This window comes from Salmo salar, chromosome ssa06 (assembly GCF_905237065.1).
Source record: "Salmo salar chromosome ssa06, Ssal_v3.1, whole genome shotgun sequence".
In the NCBI taxonomy this organism is placed as follows: Eukaryota; Metazoa; Chordata; class Actinopteri; order Salmoniformes; family Salmonidae; genus Salmo; species Salmo salar.
This window is the reverse complement of record NC_059447.1, coordinates 46869278-46890767: the sequence shown is the minus strand read 5'-3', so window position 1 is coordinate 46890767 and position 21490 is coordinate 46869278. Positions and strand designations below refer to the sequence as shown.

The 21490-nt window shown below is 42.1% G+C and overlaps 1 protein-coding gene across 1 annotated transcript; it reads right to left on the bottom strand.

The window, feature by feature from the left end:
* Positions 1 to 3652: 3652 nt before the first annotated feature.
* LOC106607441 (uncharacterized) lies at positions 3653 to 19986 on the bottom strand. The gene is made up of 7 exons (XM_014204391.2): positions 18959 to 19986; positions 9667 to 9763; positions 8789 to 8866; positions 8037 to 8230; positions 6777 to 7824; positions 6492 to 6657; positions 3653 to 6244 (listed from the first exon to the last, which is right to left on the bottom strand). The coding sequence occupies exons 1-6, from the start codon at positions 19025 to 19027 to the stop codon at positions 6512 to 6514; spliced, it is 1632 nt and encodes a 543-aa protein (XP_014059866.1). The 5' UTR covers positions 19028 to 19986; the 3' UTR covers positions 3653 to 6244; positions 6492 to 6511.
* Between the last annotated feature and the right edge of the window lie 1504 nt (positions 19987 to 21490).

Below are 21490 nucleotides of genomic sequence, written 5' to 3'. Positions count from 1 at the left end.
TCTAATGCAAGACAATGCTAGACCTCATGAGGCTGGAGTGTGTCAGCAGTTCCTGCAAGAGGAAGGCATTGATGCTATGGACCGCCCGTTCCCCAGACCTGAATCCAATTGAGCACATCTGGGACATCATGTCTCGCTCCATCCACCAATGCCACGTTGCACCACAGACTGTCCAGGAGTTGGCGGATGCTTTAGTCCAGGTCTGGGAGGGGATCCCTCAGGAGACCATCCGCCACCTCATCAGGAGCATGCCCAGGCGTTGTAGGGAGGTCATACAGGCACGTGGAGGCCACACACACTACTGAGCCTCATTTTGACTTGTTTTAAGGACATTACATCAAAGTTGGATCAGCCTGTAGTGTGGTTTTCCACTTTAATTTTGAGTGTGACTCCAAATCCAGACCTCCATGGGTTGATAAATTGGATTTCCATTGATTATTTTTGTGTGATTTTGTTGTCAGCGCATTCAACTATGTAAAGAAAAAAGTATTTAATAAGATTATTTCATTCATTCAGATCTAGGATGTGTTATTTTAGTGTTCCCTTTATTTTTTTGAGCAGTGTATATCCTGATCCCTAGTCACCTTACCCCTGTACATATTTACCTCTATCACTCTAGTATCCCTGCAAATTGTAAATATGGTATTGGAACTGACTGTGTAAATAGCTTATTGTGTTCTTATCTTATTCTTATTTCTTCTGTGTTTTTGTTCTACCTTGGTATTTTTAGTGCTACGCTAACCACGTTTCCATCCACAGTTTCTATATGAGTAAAGTGGTGGTTTCAATATTAGGAGCTATACGAGGACGAGCTCATTGTAATTTCTGGAATGGAATATGGTTTCTATATTTTCTCCTTATTTAAACTTTATTTAACTAGGCAAATCAGTTAAGGACAAATTCTTATTGACAATGATGTGTTTGATATGCCTTCCATTTATTCCATTCCAGCCATACAATGAGCCCATCCTCCTATAGCTCCTCCCACCAGCCTCCTCTGGAGTAAAGTCATACCGTATAAAAAAATAATCATGACAGCTGTGATGGAAACAGGTCGTTTTGGTACAATTTTATAAATGCCGACATATCATTTGGTGGGATATTTTTGTGTCGGTAAAATTAATTATTTGAGAAATGGTGGTGGAAACGCCTTTATACACTAATATTGATCAAATAACCATCATATCGAAGTGAACTTGGAGTCACGCGATGATATGGTGTGTGGTCCTCCCACTATGACTTGGGAAACCATGCAGTATATTAGGCTACAGATTAAAAAAGTTACGATGAACTTCACAGGGCGGTGAAAGTGCACAGTGATTTTGATGCTCCTTTCCAATAAATATCGAAGGTCTTATTCTGGTGACATGAGGATTGATGCTTGACTGCCGTTTTAAAAATGTTTAAATAGTCTCGCTCTTATCCATAATAATCTCATCATGTAGACTAGCCTACCCGCACAGCCTACCTGCATTGTATCTGCAAACTGTTGGCTAGAGCGTACGTGCCAAGACCCGAGTAGGCACATTTCCTATTTAACGCAACAGTTTTTGTGACAACTATCGGGAGAGTTGAAATGTGATGGAAACACATTGAACTTTAGATTTTTATTCAGTACATGAAAATCCGTCGCCAATTGGATGGAAACCTAGCTATTGTAACGATGTACACTGAGAGTTGCGAAGCAAGTTCAGGGAGTGAATACATTTAATAAATAAATGAACAAAACAAGAAACACGAACAGCGCACCGACATGAAACAGGAAAAATGACTACTGGGGAAAAAACCAAAGGGAGTGACATATAGTTGAAGTCGGAAGTTTACATACACTTATGTTGGAGTCATTAAAACTCGTTATTCATCCACTCCACACATTTCTTGTTAACAAACTATAGTTTTTGGGGATAGGGGGCAGTATTGCTGCCCCTTAGGACATCTACTTTGTGCCTGACACAAGTAATTTTTCAACAATTGTTTACAGACAGTTTATTTCACTTAATTCACTGTATCACAATTCCAGTGGGTCAGAAGTTTGACATCATTTGAGTCACTTGGAGGTGTACCTGTGGATGTATTTCAAGGCCTACCTTCAAACTCAGTGCCTCTTTGCTTGACATCATGAGAAAATCAAAAGAAATCAGCCAAGACCCCCGAAAAAAAATTGTAGAACTCCACAAGTCTGGTTCATCCTTGGGAGCAATTTCCAAATGCCTGAAGGTACCACGTTCATCTGTACATACAATAGTACGCAAGTATAAACACCATGGGACCATGCAGCCGTCATACCACTCAGGAAGGAGACGCGTTCTGTCTCCTAGAGATGAACATACTTTGATGCGAAAAGTGCAAATCAATCCCAGAAAAAAAGCAAAGGATCTTGTGAAGATGCTGGAGGAAACAGGTACAAAAGTGTCTATATCCACAGTAAAACGAGTCCTATATCAACATAACCTGAAAGGCTGCTCAGCAAGGAAGAAGCCACAGCTCCAAAACCGCCATATACTTTTTGGAGAAATGTCCTCTGGTCTGATGAAACAAAAATAGAACTGTTTGGCCATAATGACCATTATGTTTGGAGGAAAAAGGGGGAGGCTTGCAAGCCGAAGAACACCATCCCAACCGTGAAGCACAGAGGTGGCAGCATCATGCTGTGGGGGTGCTTTGCAGCAGGAGGGACTGGTGCACTTTACAAAACAGATGGCATCACAAGGCAGGAAAGTTATGTGGATATATTGAAGCAACATCAAGACATCAGTCAGGAAGTTTAAGCTTGGAAGTTTAAGCTTGGGTCTTCCAAATGGACAATGACCCCAAGCATACTTCCAAAGTTGTTGCAAAATGGCTTAAGGACAACAAAGTCAAGGTTTTGGAGTGGCCATCACAAAGCCCTGACCTCAATCCCATAGAAAATCTGTGGGCAGAACTGAAAAAGCGTGTGCGAGCAAGGAGGCATACAAATCTGACTCAGTTACACCAGCTCTGTCAGGAGGAATGGGCCAAAATTCACCCAACTTATTGTGGAAAGCCTGTGGAAGTCTACCCAAAAAGTTTGACCCAAGTTAAACAATTTAAAGGCAATGTTACCAAATACTAATTGAGTGTATGTAAACTTTTGACCCACTGGGAATGTGATGAAAAAAATAAAAGCTACTATTATTCTGACATTTCACATTCTTAAAATAAAGTGGTGATCCTAACTGACCTAAGACAGGGAATTTTTACGCGGATTAAATGTCAGGAATTGTGAAAAACTGAGTTTAAATGTGTTTGGCTAAGGTGTATGTAAACTTCCGACTTCAACTGTATATAGGGCAGGTTATCAAGGACGTGATGGAGTCCAGGTGAGTGTCATAATGCACGTAACGATGATGACAGGTGTGCGCCATAACGAGCAGCCTGGTGACCTAGAGGCCGGAGAGGGAGCACACGTGACAGCTATGGATATTGATTACTGCATTGTTGGGTTTGGAGCTTGCAAGAGATGCATTTCACTGTACTTGTGCACGTGACATGAAACATTTTAACTTGAATTCACCTTAGTGCACAACTCAACCAAAATGTAAATCAAAACTAGACGTTGAACTGACGTCTTTGCCCAGTGGGTAGCTTCTCTTACTTCACAACACAAAAAGCAGGACATAAGCTCACAGTACACTTTCTCACATATGTTTTTTATAATCATATCAAAATAGAATTATGTGGCAATTATCACAACATTCATTTTTTGATAATTCAAAACAAAACAGAAAATAACTAATTACAGTTGAAAGAAGGCATTATGAAATATGCCACATTTTCAATATTTAAAATAAGTTTGGCTGGTAGTTAGGTTATTTGAAGTGAGCAAACTATACCTGAAAGGTGACCTGCACACAAGCACTGAGCTTCTTTGTTTGACACATCTAACCCATGCTAATTTTATCAGGGCACTTTTTTTCTCTTCAAATTGTAGTGTTAGATTTTTCACCAAATAGTTTTACTAAATGGCCTTGTAAAATCCATAGGATACTAATAAACAAAGCTTGAACCCTTTTTTTTTTAGGACAACTTACTGTAAATCAATATTAAATGTCAACATTTTGTAGCAAAGGGGTGTTAAAACTAGGATTACTGTCCCACAGTCACACTGTATGATTTCTCACCAATCCCTGCTTTAGCTGGGTCACAATACTGCAGTCTCAGTCTGGGGCGTGTTTGTGTGTGCTATCACAAACTGACAGAGAGAGCGAGAGAAGCCCCAATTTCTGTATTCGGTAGTGCATAATTCTCTGTGTTAAAAATGACAATGGCGCCTATTCCAGTACCCTTGCTGTGTCTGTCTGCCTTTATTAAATAAAGCAACACAGCCTCAGGATACAAAAGGTCTGATTCTCTGCTGTTCCCTATGCAGACAAGGACTGGTTAGCAATGAGCATTGTGAATAAGGGACTATCTGACTTATGGATTCATGAGTGTTAGTGATCAAACGCATAAATATGATTCTGTTCACATACTTACTTACATATACTCTAACACTCAAACGGGCACACATGCGCAAACTGTACACACGCGTGAGCACAGACACGCACATGCACACCCACACTGACACACAAAGTTATACAACGACACAAAGTCATTACCATAACTTGTCTATCATACAGACAGTGAATGGCAGGCAACAGACAACACCTTTTCCCTTTTCAAAGCTTTTCATTGTAGTTACATTGGGCTCAATTCGATCAGATCCGCGTTCGCTTTAGCCAACATCCGCATAGCGGTTGTTTTGGCGATTTAGGGCTGTCAATTCCGTAAGTGGCTCCCGGCATTATACTATATAGACTACACTTTATTTTCTGATTTTGAGCCAATTTGACGGCTCCAATCCTCCTCTAAAACCGCCAAAACATCCGCTATGCGGCTGTCTGCTATCGTCGGATAATGCTTGATCTGATTGAATCTAGACCACGGTCTGTGTGCACAATGGCTGACAGCTCAAATTATATTGAGACCGGAAGAGGGATCGATATTCAACCCCCAAAATGCTTCATATGTAGTAATCCTATTGATAATGAACACAGGAGACCTATGTGATAAGGAATAAATAATGTTAAAGACAGACATAAAGGTGTAATGCAACCCCTGTATAGCACCTTGCATCTTTAATCACACTCTCCGAAAGAAGTGCGGAAGCCTTAGCTGAACATGGGAATGCAAACCTGTGCATTATTTTTGATGGAATTCCAGTGTTTCAGATCAAATTAAATACAATTAAATATCTTTATATAAAACGAGATTCTACATTGTGTAACTATTGAGAGATGTAATATCTTTGCTGTGTAGTTCTATTGCCCTCCCTTAGTGTGGGAATAGTACATATAGAGCAGCTTAAGTACAATGTAGGGATACTGCTCGCATCAGTCAAGACTACCACTCATTTCAACAGTCCTAGCTCATATAAATGTCATCATTTCTTTCCCATTGTCCCTGTAATATCTGCTCGCCATGGTATTTTCCCGGTCCTCTACCAGTGTATCTTTCTAGTCGGAAAAAGAAAATGTCTTCTCCCATGTCAGAACCCAGTGAGCAACATTTTTGAAATATGTATTTTTGAAATATATTTTCAACCAAAAACACGTATTTTCAGCGTCTTGTGCTCATAGGGAAATGGGAGATTTGGACTGACATAAAAATGCTCTCTCTTCCTTGGTCTTCTTGACAAGCGTGATCAGTCCACTTCGTGGGAGTTGTAATGAACCATGCCTCGGATGAGCATACAAAGAGTTTTTAACCGACTTGATCTCTACTGACTGGAGTGGTTTACTACGCTGTTGAAAAGTCATGAGGGAGGTCCAATAGCACTGTCCAGTAACAGTCCAACATCCTTGTGAATGTTCCAACGTTCTTCCAGTATTCCAATAATATCTCCCAAAGTCCTAATGTTGTTCCAATGATCTGTTCCAATGTTCTTGATCCGACTGGGGGAACATCTTGTTGTTAATAGGAGATAATATTTTGATGGATCAGAGATATGTTGATGGATCACCTCAACCTTGTATGTATTTACATCCCATTCTTCTTGTCCCATATTTCTTTCCGTCCAAGGGTTGTTTTGGGTTCACCAGACAATCATTAGTACTATTAGGAAATACCTCACGGTCACAGGATGGGCAGGTTACTGACACATGAATATTAACTCATAAGAAAGGAATTAACTGCTCGGTGTCGCCACTGGATTGTCCAAAACAAAGACTGAGAGCATCACTCCCTGGATGAGAAGGAGAAACAGATTTTTTTTTTTAAATGGTTACATTCTAGACCAGGCTCGTAGTTTTTGTATATGAATATACACTTTTCTTTGGAAAGTATCTTAAAGGCTTAGGAAAGTATTTGAAAACTGTTTGTAAATACTTTCCCCCAAAAAGTATTTTAAATTGTTGGTATTTGAAAGTACTTGGAAAGTATTTGAATGGGTTTGGAAGTATTTATGTTAGAACGGATAGAAACTCTCTTACCTGCAGAGAGATTGTAGGTTCTACATTAGCATTGCTCTCATTGCTGCCTTGCTGATGCGCTTGCGGTTGTTCTTCCTCATTCTCTTCCTAGGTGGGCCGGGCCGAGCAGGTGGCCGGGGACGAGCCAGGTCTGAGGGCGCTCGCGTCGAAATGGGCGACACTGCGCCTGGGAGAACAGGAATACAGTTTGGAATACAATTTAAACTGAGAAACATACGTCCAAAACACATAGACACACAGACACGCACCACACACACTTGCTAGCTCACAATGTTCTCTGTCTACCTGTTCTTTGTGTGGTGGTTTGAGTTTGATGATGTTTATGATTAGGCCGAGGGTACTTCTGCTCCTCTTCTTCTTGCTGTTGTTTCTGTTGCTCCCGTCTCAGGTGCTCCTTCTCATCGTCCAGCCTCCTGTGGAGTAACAACAGCTCCTTCCTCTCCTCCTCCAGCTTCTCCTGTTCCAGTTGGAGAGCGTGCTGGAGCCTCCTCTCTGAATCAGGGGTCTCATTGTCTTTACGTCTTTGACCGGCTTCCTCAAGGGGAGGGAATCTGCTCTCGGGCCTCTGATTGATTTCCTCCGTAGGATGGAATCGCTGTTCCATTCTTTGATTGGCTCCCTCTCTGCTTTTGGTTTCCTCTGAGGAGGAGTTGGTCCCATGTTGCTGTTGCTTTGATGTGTTGGTGCGTAGCGAGGGACTCTGTGTTTGTGTGGGTTGTCTCTGTGTCTCCTGGTCTCCCTCCTCACTGAGACTCAGACTTCCCTGCTGCCTATCTCCCCTACTGACATTACCCTCAGTAATGTTAAATAGTGTGTCCCCTCGTATCTCGATCCCATCGCTCTTCTCGTGGTCAAGTTGTGCCATGTCGATGTCCATTGCGGTTGTAGTGCCGTTGACACTACTACTGTCTCTCCCCTCCTCCATGTCATCGTGATGTCGATGTTCGGTCCACTCCTTAGCTCCCAGCTGGCTGGTAGCGTTAAGTACCCACTGAGGATCCATCTTGTCATGGTCTAGCCCATAGCCCCCTTTCCCCTCCCCTGCATCTGAGGAGGTGTCCTTGGGGTTCCAGTGCTGGTCCAGCAGGTCTTCCAGCTGGATCCTCTGGTTGTGCTTCAGCTCATCTCTGCGGTGCAGCTCCTCCTTGGATCTGGCCTTGGCTGGATGCCCCTCTCCTTTGTTGTCTTTCTGCTGTCTGCGGGGCGTGGACTTCTTCTTGGGGACGGCCGGGGGGCGAGGGGCGGGCTGGCAGCGACACTCCACATGGTCGTGGACCGAGACAACTGCCTTGGAGTAGTTGGGCCGCTTCTCCACGTACTGGATCTTCATCACCTAGTGAGGAGGAGGTGGGGGAGATTAGCTCTGCGGAAGTGCAGAATTCAAAATGACTAAACCGCTTTTTTATTTTTTTATTCATGTAATCACTAACTCTTTATTTGACCAGGTAGGCCTAAGTTAGCTGTGAACATTCTTTACAGAAACAACCTAGGCAAGAGTTTCAGGGTAGAGGACAGGGGTTGGGATGGGGGGTGGTGTATATGTACCTGTAGGTGCCTGGTGTGCATCAGCACGGGGACACACTGCAGCGTCTTGGTGTTGCAGCAGCCGGAGCATCGCTGTACCTCTACACAGGGAGGCCACAACATGAAGTTGGCATTGCTGCGGTCCAACATGGCACGGGTCACCTCCATCACCTCTGTCCTCACCTTACATAGCGCCTGCTGAGCCGGCTGGGCGTCTGAGACAACAAAGACAGACAGACAAACAGACCACATGTATATATTTTTTTTAAGTCACATATAACTTACAGGTTTCATAAGCCTCAGGCTTAATGTTAAAAGTTTCATAAGCCTCAGGCTTAATGTTTCATAAGCCTCAGGCTTAATGTTAAAAGCATACCCTCTACACTGCTCAGTGCCTACAAAACAGCCAGCACATAGGCCTCAAAATGTAGAAAACATTTAGTTTACACTAATTATACTGAAGGTATATTACTTATGCTGTTTAAAGAAATCACATGCTATTGAAACAGTGTATGCATGAGTCTCCATACTGTACGTGCTGCAGCTGAACTATTTGGAGTGTAACTTGGAGTTGCAAGTCGTGTTTGTGTTTGTTCATCAAATAACTAATGAATCGGTGACATACTTTAGATGTTTCTTTACCAAAACATGCGTTACGCAACTCAGGTTGGATTAGATCCAGCTGTCCAAAACCACCCAAGTCAACATGAGTGACGGAAATATGTGGAATTATAGCCTAGTGTCAGAGAAATATGAGGAAGGTGCAAACTCACCCAGACTCCTTGGTAGTCGGTTGCTAGCGTTGTTAGAGTGTTGTCCACTGGGCACAAAATCTTCCGAAACATCCTCATCTGAGAAAAAAAACAATACTCTCCTACATTAGATTACAGATCTAATCAGCTCATTACTTCAATTGTTTATTGTTATGACTTTTAGTGTGTGTGCGTGTGGGCGCGTGTCTGTGTGTTTATCTGTGTATTGTAGTATGGTGCATGTGTGTGTTTATGAGAGAGTTTGAAGCATTGTTTATGTTTAACTTCCCTGTAATATATGCCTGTTTGTGTGGACATTTGTTTCTGTCATAACCTCATGTTTGTATGTTTTTGTACCTTGAGACGTTGAATACTTCACTCTTTGTTTCTCTTATCTCGTTGAGTTTGTATATACTGTTTACTGTGTGTGATGTTCGCTATTCAATGATGGGAATAAAATCTGGGCAATATGTGTATCTATTTAAGAAGTCTTTCTGCCCTCTGTGCCACTGTGGGTTTGTCTGTTAGTCAGTCTGTGAGATTCTGTTTGTTGTATTTACTGTGTGTGATGTTCACCTGTCCCTGTTGGGAATGAAATCTGGGCATCATGTGACAAAGTTTTTATTATTTTTCCCTCAGTCTCTGTTGGTCGGGTTAGTTAGTCTGAGAGAGCCTCCATCTCTTGGCGTGATCAGTGTGTCTGGCTGGCTTGTGGTCCTGTATGGCTCAGTTGATAGAGCATTAGGCTTCGGAAGCCAGGATGTGGGTTTGAATCCCGGGGCCACCCATATGTTAAAATATATGCACCTATGACAGTAGGTCTCTTTGTAAACGGATTCTGCTAAATGGCATATGCATGTTGATGAGTATTAGTATAGTACAACGTTAGAGATATTTACCTACGGAGTCACTGAGCAGCAGCAGCTGCAGGTCCTCTATGGAAGAGATAGGGTTGCTCCTAACCAGCTCCACCAAACCTGGAGGGAGAGGATCCCCCTGAGAAAAAGCGATAAGACAGGAATAAAACTAGATTCTCCCAAATCAGATATTTTCTCAGCTTCCCAATTTATTCTGTGTAGATATGGAAGCAAAGAGACAACAACAGTGGTACATGTAAGCTCCCAAGTGGCACAGCGGTCTAAGGCACTGCATGTAAGTGCTATAGACGTCACTACAGACACCCTGGTTTGAATATAGGCTGTATCACAACCGGCCGTGATTGGGAGTCCCATGGTCGTCTGGGTTTGGCCGGTGTAGGCTGTCATTGTAAATAAGAATGTGTTCTTAACTGACTTGCCCAGTTAAATAAGTACTTTTTTTATTTAAACATTTTTTAAGTAAAAATATTTTAAAGTACTACTTAAGTAATTTGTGGGGGTAACTGTATTTTACTTTACTATTTCTGAAATTATTTACTTTTACTTCACTACATTCCTAAAGGAAATAAGGTACTTTTACTCCATACATTTTCTCTGGTTAGGGGGTAACCCGACTTACCCCCCCTAATCATTAATGAAACAAGAGGATGAAGGAAATGGCTGCTTGGATTCACAATGGCCACTAAGTGGGGGTGAATGACTATTGGCCTTGTGTCACCTCATCTGCTAATACTTGGGGGTCACAGGAGTCAGGAAGGGTTCAGGAAGTAGTGGGGGATGGAGTGATTGAGAGGAGGAGGAGGAGGAGAGGTGTATCAGAACAGAGAGATGGACATCAGGGGGAATAATGGCGGGATGGATGAAGAAAGGAGAAGAAGTTGCATCTATGGAGATATTAACTCTTGCTAGCTGGGTCTACCACTGTTTGACCAATTGGGTTCGAATCCCGGGTCTCCTGCACACCACAAAACTGGGTTAGCCTGCTGTGCTAATGTCTAGGCATTAATTCAGGGAGCTAACACAAGTCGAACGACCTCTGTCCGTTACATTAATCCATTCAGTTTCTTGTGAGAATAAATCGAAGCCCTTTGAGGAGGAAGAAGCCATCCGTGAACGGCATTCACACACTATTAATGTACATACCATTGACTTTTCCCCATTGTTGTTGGGCACTCCACAAAGTCAAGTCATACAAAAGGAAAATGCCATGAGTTAAATTAACAACTCTATTTATGTAGTGATGCCCCTGAGGAGCCATCCCAGTGATTTCCTCTCCTTGGCTCCAGTCTAAGGCTGTGAGGCCCTAAAAGCACCCTATTCCCTAGTGCACTACTTTTGACCAGACCCATATGGGCCCTGGTCAAAAGTAGTGCCCTCTAAAGTGGATAGGGTGCCATTTGGGGCGCATTCAAATTGTGCTGGCTGCACACTATGGTCTGAGCCTTTGTTCATAGGGTGGCCACTGTCATGGCGATTTGTGTCTGAGCAGGAAAAATGAAATAAACACTTTACCCCCTGCAACTGCTAAACAAACCTGACGTAAACAGAAAATCATAACATTTACCCTATAATACCGTAGGAATCCAGGAGTGACTCTGGTCCTAATTTGGTGAACTCTAAATCAGAACTCTAAATCACACACACACACACACACACACAAACAAACAAATCAGCATCTGACTGAGTCACATCTGGAAGTTCTGGAACAGTCAGTGTCTTCTAAAATCTACGGTCATTCTGCTGATCACACAGGCTGAGACAGGCACTTATTTTAGAGCATTCACACAGTAGATCTCCATCTCTCTGAAGAGAGAAACAGAGACAGACCCAGGTTGCATCTCAAATGGCATCGTATTTCATACATACTGTGGTGCACTAATTTTGACCAGACCCCTATCGGACTTGGTCAAAAGTTGTGCACTAAACAGGGAATACAGTGCCATCTGGGAAAAGCCCAAGTGATGTTTCATAGGAAGTGGGTTGAGCTGAGGAATGCCAGGTACAGGCTATAGGAGTAGAGAGGTGAGGAGTAATGATACATAATTATGGGTCTAGTTTTGCTGCCTGCCAGCATGCGAGTGTGTACACACACACACACACACACACAAATGCACATTCGCACGCACACACACATATGGGTGAACATGTGCACACTGCACATTCTCACATGCAATCCCTAAAACCATGCCTATGAGCATATGGTTTATGCATATGTTTATAGGAACACACACAAACATATTCAGACATTACATTATACAGCTAGACTCCATTCTGTGGGATATATATATGACTGAACGGTTTCCTTTCTCTCCGGCAACTGAGTTAGGACGCATGAATCTATTTCTTTTCCGGGACACACTTGTGGACTTGTTTACGTGCTGCTATGCGGTTTGTTGTTTTTACTTTTTAATTCTTGTTTAATATATTTGTTTATTCCCTCGCTTGACTTTTTTCATTCAACTTTTTCACCCCGGATGCTTTATCTGGACATGGTTCTACACGACCTCCACCAGCCGAAGCTAAGTAGTAACATTAACATTATGCCTTCGAATTGCAGTCGCTGTACTCATAATATACAGGAGAACAATTGCCTTATAGTGAGGATAGCCGTGCTGCAAGCCCAGCTTCAGACGCAATCGTTAGGCAAGGGTAATTTAAGTGTAGGAAAGGATGAAACAGCATCTGTGCCACAAATAAGTACAGATAGTAGTATAAATCCCCTCGCACAGTCCCTGCAGCCGGACAATTATCTCATGGCTTCTGGAAGGAAATGCTGTAGGAATGCTCAACCGGTGTTGCTCATTCAGCCAACAGAAACGTTCAACCGGTTCTCCCTATTAAGCAACGAGTCCGAGTCAGAGGCCGAGCCTTCTCTGGTCTCTCCTCCACCCGTTACGGGGTCTGAGACGCCGAAGCCTCCCACCATTAGCTCTGACAAATTGAAAACCCTAGTCATTGGCGACTCCATTGCCCGCAGTATTAGACTTAAAACGAATCATCCAGCGATCATACACTGTTAACCAGGGGGCAGGGCTACCGACGTTAAGGCTAATCTGAAGATGGTACTGGCTAAGGCTAAAACTGGCGAGTGTAGAGAGTATAGGGATATTGTTATCCACGTCGGCACCAACGATGTTAGGATGAAACAGTCAGAAGTCACCAAGCGCAACATAGCTTCAGCGTGTAAATCAGCTAGAAAGATGTGTTGGCATCGAGTAATTGTCTCTGGCCCCCTCCCAATTAGGGGGAGTGATGAGCTCTACAGCAGTCTCACAACTCAATCGCTGGTTGAAAACTGTTTTCTGCCCCTCCCAAAATATAGAATTTGTAGATAATTGGCCCTCTTTTTGGGACTCGCACACAAACAGGACCAAGCCTGGCCTGCTGAGGAGTGACGGACTCTATCCTAGCTGGAGGGGTGCTCTCATCTTATCTATGAACATAGAAAGGGCTCTAACTCCTCAAGCTCCACAATGAGATGGGGTGAAGGTCAGGCAGCAGGCTGTTAGCCAGCCTGCCAGCTTAGTGGAGTCTGCCACTAGCACAGTCAGTGTAGTCAGCTCAGCTATCCCCATTGAGACTGTGTCTGTGCCTCAATCTAGGATGGGTAAAACTAAACATGGCGGTGTTCGCCCTAGCAATCTCACTGGAACAAAGTCCTCCTCCATTCCTGTCATTATTGAAAGAGATTGTGATATCTCACATTTCAAAATAGGGCTACTTAATGTTAGATCCCTCACTTCCAAGGCAGTTATAGTCAATGAACTAATCACTGATCATAATCTTGATGTGATTGGCCTGACTGAAACATGGCTTAAGACTGATGAATTTACTGTGTTAAATGAGGCCTCTCCTCCTGGTTACACTAGTGACCATATCCCCTGCGCATCCCACAAATGCTGAGGTGTTGCTAACATTTACGATAGCAAATTTCAATTTACAAAAACAAAATGACAGTATTTTCGTCTTTTGAGCTTCTAGTCATGAAATCTGTGCAGCCTACTCAATCACTTTTTATAGCTACTGTTTACAGGGCTCCTGGGCCGTATACTGCGTTCCTCACTGAGATCCCTGAATTCCTATCGGACTTTGTAGTCATGGCAGATAATATTACAATTTTTGGTGACTTTAATATTCACATGTAAAAGTCCACAGACCCACTCCAAAAGGCTTTGGTTTTGTTCAACATGTCTAGAGACCTACTCACTGTCACAGTCATACTCTGGACCTAGTTTTGTCCCGTGGAGTAAATATTGTGGATCTTAATGTTGTTCCTCATAATCCTGGACTATCAGACCACCATTTTATTACGTTTGCAATCGCAACAAATAATCTGCTCAGATCCCAACCAAGGATCATCAAAAGCCGTGCTATAAATTCTCGGACAACCCAAAGATTCCTAGATGCCCTTCAGACTCCCTCCACCTACCCAAGGACGTCAGAGTACAAAAATCGGTTAACCACCTGACTGAGGAACTATATTTAACCTTGCGTAATACCCTAGATGCAGTCGCACCCCTAAAAACAAAAAACTTGTGTCTTAAGAAACTAGCTCCCTGGTATACAGAAAATACCCGAGCCCTGAAGCAAGCTTCCAGAAAATTGGAAGGGAAATGGCGCTACACCAAACTGGAAGTCTTCTGATAGCTTGGAAAGAGAGTACCGTGCAGTATCAAAAAAGAGCCTTCACTGCTGCTCAATCATCCTATTTTTCCAACTTAATTGAGGAGAATAAGAACAATCCAAAATGTATTTTTGATACTGTTGCAAAGCTAACTAAAAAGCAGCATTCCCCAAGAGTGGATGGCTTTCACTTCAGCAGTGATAAATTCATGAACTTCTTTGACAAAAAGATCATGATCAACAGAAAGCAAATTACAGACTCCTCTTTAAATCTGCGTATTTCTCCAACGCTCAGTTGTCCTGAGTCTGCACAACACTGCCAGGACCTAGGATCAAGACACTCAAGTTTTTTTATATTATATCTCTTGACACATTGATGAAAATAGTCATGGCCTCTAAACCTTCAAGCTGCATACTGGACCCTATTCCAACTAAACTACTGAAAGAGCTGCTTCCTGTGCTTGGCCCTCGTATGTTGAACATAATAAACGCCTCCCCATCCACTGTATGTGTACCAAACTCACAGTAATAAAGCCTCTATTGAAAAAGCCAAATCTTGACCAAGAAAATATTTTAAAAACTATTGGCCTATATAAAATCTCCCATTCCTCTCAAAAATGTTTCAAAAAGCTGTTGTGCAGCAAGTCACTGCCTTCCGTATACATTGTTTGTCTTCAGGAACGCTTCATTCTGGTTTTAGACCCCATCATAGCACTGAGACTGCATTCGTGAAGGTGGTAAATTACCTTTTAATGGCGTCAGATCAAGGCTCTGCATCTATCCTCATGCTCCTAGACCTTAGTGCTGCTTTTGATACCATCGATCACCACATTCTTTTGGCGAGATTGGAAACCCAAATTGGTCTGGTTTAGATCTTACCTGTCGGAAAGATATCAGTTTGTCTCTGTGGATGGTTTGTCGTCTGACAAATCAACTGTACATTTCGGTGTTCCTCAAGGTTCCGTTTTAAGACCACTATTGTTTTCACTATATATTTTACCTCTTGGTGATGTCATTCGGAAACATAATGTTAACTTTCACTGCTATGCAGACGATACACAGCTGTACATTTCGATGAAACATGGTGAAGCCCCAAAATTGCCCTCACTGGAAGCCTGTGTTTCAGACATAAGGAAGTGGATGGCGGCAAATGTTTTACTTTTAAACTCGGACAAAAAAGACCGTTTCTAGGTCCCAAGAAACAAAGAGAAATTTAGTTGGATCTGACAATTAATCTTGATGGTTGTACAGTTGTCTCAAATGAAACGGTGAAGGACCTCGGCGTTACTCTGGACCCTGATCTCTCTTTTGACATATCAAGACTGTTTCAAGGACAGCTTTTTTCCATCTATGTAACATTGCAAAAATCTGAAACTTTCTGTCCAAAAATTATGCAGAAAAATTCATCCATGCTTTTGTCACTTCTAGATTTGACTACTGCAATGCTCTACTTTCCGGCTACATGGATAAAGCACTAAATAAACCTCAGTCAGTGCTTAACACGGCTGCAAGAATCTTGACTAGAATCCAACATTTCTATCATATTACTCCAGTGCTAGCCTCTCCTATACTGGTTTCCTGTTAAGGCAAGGGCTGATTTCAAGGTTTTACTGCTCTTTCAACTCTTCTGCCTGCGGCTATGGAACCCTGACCTGTTCACCGGACTTGCTACCGTGTCCCGGGCCTGCTGTTTTCGACTCTTTCTCTCTACCGCACCTGCTGTCTCTAACTCTGAATGATCGGCTATGAAAAGCCAACAGACATTTACTCCGGAGGTGCTGACCTGTTGCACCCTCTGCAACCACTGTGAGTATTATTATTTGACCCTGCTGGTCAACTATGAACGTTTGAACATCTTGGCCATGTACTGTTATAATCTCCACCCGGCACAGCCAGAAGAGGACTGGCCACCCCTCAGAGCCTGGTTCCTCTCTAGGTTTCTTCCTAGGTTCCTGCCTTTCATGGGAGTTTTTCCTAGCCACCGTGCTTCTACACCTGCATTGCTTGCTGTTTGGGGTTTTAGGCTGGGTTTCTGTATATCACTTTGTGACATTGGCTGATGTAAAAAGGCCTCTATAAATACATTTGATTGATATAGTTGATTGAGGGAATTTCCTGATGGTATACCTCAAAGACACCTCACATGATAACTAGCTACAGGCATGTACACTAATACACCACTGGATGGGAGGATGTATAGATGACAGAGAACTACTTCAACTATACTTAACAATACTTTCTAATCAATCCTTACTGCCACCTCCAACAACCTGTCCTTAGGGCAATTCATATGATTTGGGATGTTTATTTGCGTCCCTCCGAGGCTGCCTCCAAAAGCCTAGTCTTTGACATAACAAATGTGGTGGATACCACACACCACTGGCAGCTCTGGGAAAAAGACACACTAGAGGAAGTCATAGATCTGATAGCATGAAAGCAACTGAATGGCATTCAAGGAAATCCAGCAAAGAACGGGTGCGCCAAATTTCACCCTGTTTAAACATTAATTTCCCATAACTGAAGACTGTGTGTGTATATTGTCATGACCCACATAGTCAGAGCTTCGTTTCACTACAGTCCCTTCCCACAGCCACTACTGCCAATTCCTGTGAATGTCCCAAAGATGGTCCAATGTAGCTCAGCTGGTTTAGTATAGTGCTTGCAATGCCAGGATAGTTGGTTAAATTCTTGGGACCAGTAGTATGTAAAATGTATGCACGCATGACTGTAAGTTGCTTTGGATAAAGCTGTCCGCAAAATGGCATATACACTGAGTGTACAAAACATTAAGAACACCTTCCTAACATTGAGTTGCACCCCCACCCCCTCCCATCTTTTGCCCTCAGAACAGCCTCAATTCGGTGGGCCATGGACTCTACAAGGTGTCGAAAGCGTTCCACAGGGATAATGGCCCATGTTGACTCCAATGCTTCCCACAGTTGTGAAGTTGGCTGGATGTCCTTGGGCAGGGGACCATTATTGATACACACTCTAAACTTGTGAAAAACCCAGCAGAGTTGCAGTTCTTGACACAAACCAGTGCTCCTGGCACCTACTAACATACCCCGTTCAAAGGCACTTAAATATTTTGTATTGTCCATTCACCCTCTGAATGGCACACATACACAATCCATGTCTCAATTGTCTCAAGGCTTAAAAATCCTTCTTTAACCTGTTTCCTCCCCTTCATCAACACGGATTGAAATCGATTTAACAAGTGACATCAATAAGGGATTATAGCTTTCACCTGGATTCACCTGGTCAGTCTATGTAATGGAAAGAGCAGGTGTCCTTAATGTTTTGTACACTCAGTGTGTATTATTATATTAAAGTTAAGGCCTCTTTGGCCTCTTCTCAAGCCTATCAAAATGAGACCCTCATACTTGAATTATATCGCCTCTCTTAAAGATAACCATAAGGGGACTGGACTCACCATGGTATAATTCACCATGCACTTGACATGTGTCATATGCAGGACGTATCCTGGGAAAAGAACTTTTAGGATACTTGCTGGAACTTTTAGGATACTTGCTGTGTATGCTACGATACAAAGTACATAGAATCGACATTAGCAGTCAAGACGAGGTCCCTCTCTCCTTGAGTTAAATTTTTTTTTCCTATTCTTTTTAACTGTTGTCATGTGTATTAATGACCATGACTCAAGACAATAGGCAGCCATAGCATGCCATAGCATGATTAGAAGGATTTATAGTTGTGTTGCTGTGACAAGCGCTCATCCTATTGCTAGCCTGTCAAATATCCTGTGGACACACACACACAAACACACACACATTTGGCCTTGCTTAGCTCCCAGGCATGTTTCATGATGGGTCTGGTGAGATTTTACATGGCCTCTACCTTCCACTCATATGATGTTTATCGACAGGTCTATGAGTTTAGACATCTGGAGAGGGGCCCATGTTGATCATGAGCATGTGGACAAGCATTGGGGAGTTATGGGGCCCAACAAATGAGTGCATCAGAGCATGTGCCCCAAGCGTACCAAAAAAAATGCATGTTAGTGGAGAAAGATTGTTATTTTCACTTAGGGATTCTGGACTATAAGAAGTTTATGTTCTGTAGATGGGTCTGCCATGTGCTGTAACTGTTCTATGGTTACCTTGCCAAGCAGGGCCCAATCGGATGTCCTCACCATGAAGCCCTCACAGCCTGAAGTGAAACTCAGGACTGTTTAAAATATATTTTATATAGAAGCATTAAAGCCATGAGATGAGCTGTCATAAGGTGTGGTTTAGATGATGAGCAGTTTAACTTACAAGACACAGCTTAATTACTATGTACTTCATAATTACTCAATAATTACAAGTGCACATGTGGTTGTAGGCCACAGCCATAGACTAAGTGGAGGGGAGAGGGGCCTGGTTCACATTTATTTTGTACAAAACAATATTGAATGTAACAAGTTGGTGCCTTTTTGTTTAGAGAGCACACAAACCCCAGTGCAAACGTCGTTAAAATGCAATGATCCTGAAATTCAACAAAGGTCTATAATTGGGGCCTGGTGTCAAATATGCTCAATGGTCCCCTAATGTTAACATTCCCAGTGAAATGAAACAAAGAAAATTAACTTAGCCTTTAAAATGAGCTAAACAGAAAAACATACATTTGGCAACGAACTTTTGAATGGGCAATTAGACCTACATTTTAATTAATTGACTCCGTCACATACCTCTGCGCTGCCCGACCGCAGACATGTCGCAAACAACGCGAGCAGCTGAACCCAAACCCACGAGCTCATCTTGCTGCCCAGGCTGGATTCTCCGCGATAGACCAAGCATTTATGGAAACAGCACGAGTCTCTCCCTCAGCACTAAGCGCAGGGACAGCGGCTCGCTCTGTGGAATTGGAACTCCTGGCGTTGCGAGCAGACGGACACCCACGTTTGTCTCAGCAAAGTATCCAGTCAATTAGCAATTGTTGCCTACTCAATGATACGCTTCCCACTTAGAACGTCCACCGAGCTCGAAATTCCACTGTCAGGGGACTAGGGGAGTACGGCGACTTTTTTAAAGATGATTTGGTCCATCTTGAATTGATGTGTTAAATCCCCAAGGAACTGTTTGTGGTGTGTTCCAAACACGATCTCCTGCAGTCGGGATAATAGTCTCAGATAGTTTGGTATCACACAACAAGTCCTGGTGTGAAATTAAAACATCAAATGTTATAGCCTATGGCTTTAAAATAAACCTCTTACATTAATCCTAAAAAAAAAAAATCTATGAAACGAGAAAAAGATCTTCTGACCAATTTAAATTACTTGCATACATAAAACAAAGCTTCCAAACAATATTATAGACTAGATTAGTAAAATGTTATTTATAGGCTACACATTAATATAGGCTAATGCTAGGTTATCCCTCGAGACATCAAAACTTTTCAAGTTGATGAAAATCCCTTTTTATGTTCCTTTTCCACGCGTTGTAGCCTACATGAGGTTATTCTATCCTTATAACGCACAGTGCGCCTCTAAGCGCAGCACAAGTGTAGTAGCATGCACAAGTGTAGTAGCATACACTGGGAGTTTGCTGTCCGCTCCTTCGTCACAGGCTTATCAATATCCAAAGCTCTCTGTGGCGCGGTGCGCGTCAACCCTGTTCCCTCCTGATTACGTCGCTACCGCATGGGACGGGAGAGCTGATTTCCTAGAGTTTGTACAGTATCTCTCCCGCCCCCTGAAGGCAGGGCCTATATAAAAAGGACTGACTGGGCTACTGCGTCTTGAGGGGTCTTAATAAAAGGTCTTAAAGGAGAAGTCTCGTGTGAGTTATTGCAAGGGTTTATGTCTGCAATCATGTGTTAAAAACGGCAACATGTATTTTTTTGGGCAACCCAACCAAATTCACACAGAAATGTGTGTTATAGATCTGTCATTCTCATTGAAAACAAGTTTAAGAATATATGTTCTACGTGCCCTATTTCTAAGCTTTCCGTTCTTAAGTTTCGTTTTTGCATCTTTTACTTTCGGTTTTGTACACCAGCTGAAAATATAATATTTTTGGTTATGGAAAATATATTTCACAGCGGTTTAGATGGTACAAAGATTCTCTACACTACTCTACACTTGTTTGTTTGTCAAATAAACTGAAATTAGGTGAACTATTTTAATTTTAGCAACCAGGAAATGGCAGAGCGATTTCAGCATACTTTTAATAGCCTATTAGCACAGATGTTTGTAAGTAAGGTACACTGTAAAACAAATGCTGTTAATGTCATGGTTAATTACTGTATAATCAGCAGTAACATATTTATAAACTGAATACAGTAGATTACAATAAATTACATTGCATTGTGGGAAAAATGTATACTTCGGGGAAATATTGTGTGTATTTTGGAATATTACCGTAAAAATGCTGGATAACATACAGTAGCAGTTCACTTACTGTATTTGTGAATATTCAAATAAGAAGGCTACACTTAAAGCATACAGGCAACAAAATCAAAGCAAATCCTCTGATGCAAGAGAGAAAACGTTTTTGCTAATTGTTATTATAAATGCAATATTTATTCTTTAGTTAATCTGGCAGACTAAATATCCTGAAGCTTCTGCACATGTACCGATCATGTTCTGCACATGTGTATGTTCTCTACTTTATGCGGTGAGAACAGGCTACTCCGGCGAATGGAGCTTGTTTAATAAAGTTAGATCAAAGCTGAATCAATGTCTGCAAGATCACATAATGATAGCATTCTACATTACAGAACCGAATGTAATAGCATAGTATAACTTTGCTGTAAGACAAAAACACCACCTCATTCAAAAGATATGAAAGATAATTCATGCAGCATCTGCATACCAATCATTTGATCTCAATCAGTTTCATGGGTATATGAATTTAGATCTTCTTGAGTTATACACTGTTGTTTCAAAGTAGCCTACAATGTTGTTTGGAATCATGTACTATACAGTGGGCGAATTTTAGAGCAGGTGGTGTTAACAAACTGCAGTGGTGGAAAAATTACCCAATTGTCATACTTGAATAAAAGTAAAGATACCTTAACAGAAAATGACTCAAGTAAAAGTGAAAGTCACCCAGTAAAATACTACTTGAGTAAAAATCGAAAGGTATTTGATTATAAATATACTTAGGTATAAAAATATATATTAGACAAACCAGACGGCATGATTTTCTTGTTTTTAAAATGTACGGATAGTCAGAGGCACACTCCAACACTGACATAATTTACAAATGAAGCATTTGTG

Coding starts and splice junctions, on each gene's coding strand:
- LOC106607441 (XM_014204391.2), bottom strand. CDS start 19,027: ATGAGCTCGTGGGTTTGGGTTCAGCTGCTCGCGTTGTTTGCGACATGT. Junction 8,231..8,788: donor CCGACTACCAAGGAGTCTGG/GTGAGTTTGCAC, acceptor TTGTTGTCTCAG/ACGCCCAGCCGGCTCAGCAG. Junction 6,658..6,776: donor AACCACCACACAAAGAACAG/GTAGACAGAGAA, acceptor CTGTTCTCCCAG/GCGCAGTGTCGCCCATTTCG.